The sequence below is a fragment of the Tupaia chinensis genome, unplaced genomic scaffold (assembly GCF_000334495.1).
Source record: "Tupaia chinensis unplaced genomic scaffold, TupChi_1.0 Scaffold000341_1, whole genome shotgun sequence".
In the NCBI taxonomy this organism is placed as follows: Eukaryota; Metazoa; Chordata; class Mammalia; order Scandentia; family Tupaiidae; genus Tupaia; species Tupaia belangeri.
The window spans coordinates 1,876,524-1,879,546 of record NW_006159835.1 but is presented as its reverse complement, the minus strand read 5'-3'; the positions used below and the strand labels follow the sequence as shown (position 1 = coordinate 1,879,546).

The window sequence follows — 3,023 nt, the reverse complement described above, 5'->3', positions numbered from 1 at the left end:
CTAAACATTTTGTCTAGACTTGGGATCTCTAACACTGCGATTCAGGCTGTGACCTCCCCAGCCTGGCCCGGCTTTTAACCTCCCTTCTCTCCTACCAATCCCCAACGAATGTCGAATGTCGTTGGGTCATTCCAAGCTCGATGAGGCACTGGCGATCCAGAAAAGTTTACTTTCAGGGAAGCTGTGTTCTCTGGGCTTGGGCTTTGTGGAATCGAGGTGACCGCCCTGCGCAGTCACATAGCCTGCCCTCCTTCCCAGAGCTCCTCACCTCGGATAAGACCTGGAGGCCGAGGTGGCTCCAGTGACTGTTTCTGTGTGTCGCATGTCTTCGTAGGCCAGGCCCGCAGACACAGGAGAGCTTGAAGGACTGTGCGGCGGGAGCCCTGCACCGCTCCAGGCCCCAGGCCCCCTGGATCCATCGGGGCGCCTCCACCCAGCTGTTAGCATGATGTCTTACCTCAAACAACCCCCATATGGCATGAATGGGCTGGGCCTGGCTGGGCCGGCCATGGACCTCCTGCATCCCTCTGTGGGCTATCCTGGTGAGCACCACCCTTTCTACCCCCTCGAAAATGTTGGGGACCCCTGGCCTTCCGGATCTCCGGATTTGAGCACAGGCTTTGTCACCAAGCAGGCCCAGGCAGCAGGCGCCTGGGGCAGAGTCGCAGGGCGGTGAGGTGGCTAGGGCTTTGAAAACATGCAAAGTGCATTTTCCAGGCCGGCCCTGCCGACAACCTGTATCCAGTCGTGGTCCCACCGTCCGTGGGGAGCACAGTTTACCCACAGATTCGTTTTCTCTGGTGGCTGTTGTTTTTTTCTGAATCTGTTCTTTAACTCCCAACATCGGATGAGGACTCTGGACACTTGGTAGGCCCTGACATAAACAGCCAAACTTCCCTTATGTGAAGTGGTGGGCTGGATTGAAGAAGGGGGGGGGGGTTCTTCCCTAAATTGTCCCCTGGACCTGTGACCTGCACCAACCTTTGCATGTAGTAGAGGACTTTAGCTGACCCCTGGGTTTCTTTTGTAGTTCCTTCTCCTTTATCCCCTCTCATTCCCTCAGAAAGCGTTTTTGTGCACCCCCTTTTTAACTCATCCCCCCTAGCAGAGTGAGCATGTGTGGGACGGGTGTAAAAAGATATTATAAGAGATCGTTCTCTCTCTCTCTTTGTTTTTTAACCTGAGAGGCAGGGAGGGGCAGCCCAGGAGTCCTGGGACACTAGACCTTAAGTCACCCAGGTGCCCTTTCTCCCGCTTGTGACCTTTCAGACTCTGCCCGAGGGCAGTTTCTTTCGCTTGGAGCCCGGTTTTCTCTTGCAACGGCCCTTCCCTGGGCCTGTCAGGGGCCTGTCCGAGTCCTCTGGCGCTGGTCTGCTTGGCCACTGCTCACCCGAGGCGCCCCCCCATTTTCCACCCCCCCCCACGTGTCTCCGCAGCCACCCCCAGGAAGCAGCGGCGGGAGCGCACCACCTTCACACGCTCACAGCTGGACGTGCTCGAGGCGCTCTTCGCCAAAACTCGCTACCCTGACATCTTCATGCGCGAGGAGGTGGCGCTCAAGATCAACCTGCCGGAGTCCAGAGTCCAGGTACGTGCTCCCTGGGCTCCACTTCAGGGTAGGGACGCCAGGGCTAGAGGGAAAGTCTGGGGAAGATGGTCTAGTGTGGAGGCGGGTCTGCAAATAGGGCAGCCCCTCTCGCACTCCCCCTAGCGCTAGGCCTAGGCCGCGGCCAGGAAAAGGAGACCAAGTTAAAGGAAGTGACTTAGAGCCCCAGATCCCGCTCTTGGTCCCCGGGGCCCTTCTGCTTTAGTAAAGTCCTTTTTAGGACTTCGAGAAGACAGGTGAAGCCCCCCGCCCCCCTTTCACAGGCAAAGTGCCCCTGCCCCGACTATGGTCTGCTGCTTCAGCTGCCCTAGTACTCGGTGATTTCCCTCCAAGGCCTGAATTCTCTCTCCACTCTTGCCTTGCATCCTGGGAACCCTGGAAGTGGAGGAGTGGTGCTTGGCGACCCTGTTCCTCAGCCTGGTGGTGCGCTCCACGGGTGACGCGGGTCTAATCATACTCTGTACCGGCAGAGGACCCTTGGTGCAAAATCTTGCTGCTGATTTTGCTATTTTGTTTTGACATGAAAGAACCCAGAAAAAGCAGTTCAGATTCTAACCCAGAACTCTCCCCAGGGGCCTTTTGTCTCGCCTTCTTTTAGGCTTGAGAAAGGTCGAGGAATGCAATGCCTGTGCCGGGGCCCTCCAGGAGAAGTGAGAACTTTCTGACTGACCATTCCATTTGGTCCCTCACCTAGAGCCAAAAAAGCGCAACGAAATCTCAGCCAGGCTTCCCTCCCGGGTCCCCAGAGTATTCGAGTACTGCCTCTTTTCAGCCTGGGGCCTTGCTCCTTCTCCCACTCCAACCGCGCCCTGCCCATCTCGGGCCTCTGAGAGCTGATTCAATGAAACGCTCTGCTCAGAGAAAATAGAGCCTCCAAACATACATGGAGCACTGGGGAAGCAGCCAACAGCAGCAATTTAGAGACGGCTGAACTTCTGGCTGGACAGACGCAAACGTTCCGCCCTCGGCAGAGTTGTGCTAGGGGTGGGGAGGTGCCGGTCCTTACTCCGGAGCCAGCTGAGGAGGGGCTTTGAGCAGAAGGATGGGGGAGGGTGGAGGAACGGAGAACTAAGGTGGGGGAGGCTGGGTCTGGCCGGGCTCGAGAGGGGGAGGGGCAGAGGCCTGGGTGCCGAGGGCTGCGAGATCCCGGGCGGGGTGGGGAGTCTAGGGGGCGGGGGAGCAGAAAGCTCCACTGGCCCCCTTGACCCACTCTCCCCGGTCCCGGCCCGCTGCAGGTCTGGTTCAAGAACCGGCGGGCCAAATGCCGACAGCAGCAGCAGAGCGGGAGCGGAAGCAAGAGCCGCCCAGCCAAGAAGAAGTCGTCTCCAGTGCGGGAGAGCTCGGGCTCGGAGAGCAGCGGCCAATTCACGCCGCCGGCTGTGTCCAGCTCTGCCTCATCCTCCAGCTCAGCATCCAG

General features: G+C 58.5%; 1 protein-coding gene across 1 annotated transcript in view; it reads left to right on the top strand.

Moving 5' to 3' along the window:
- The first annotated feature begins 261 nt into the window (after positions 1 to 261).
- The window catches only part of OTX1 (orthodenticle homeobox 1), a 4,848-nt gene continuing 2,086 nt past the window's right edge, over positions 262 to 3,023 (top strand). The window contains exons 1-3 of the mRNA XM_006152232.2: positions 262 to 542; positions 1,437 to 1,588; positions 2,842 to 3,015. Coding sequence (XP_006152294.1) covers positions 446 to 542; positions 1,437 to 1,588; positions 2,842 to 3,015 — 423 coding nt within the window. The 5' untranslated portion in view covers positions 262 to 445. The remainder of the gene's footprint in view (positions 543 to 1,436; positions 1,589 to 2,841; positions 3,016 to 3,023) is intronic.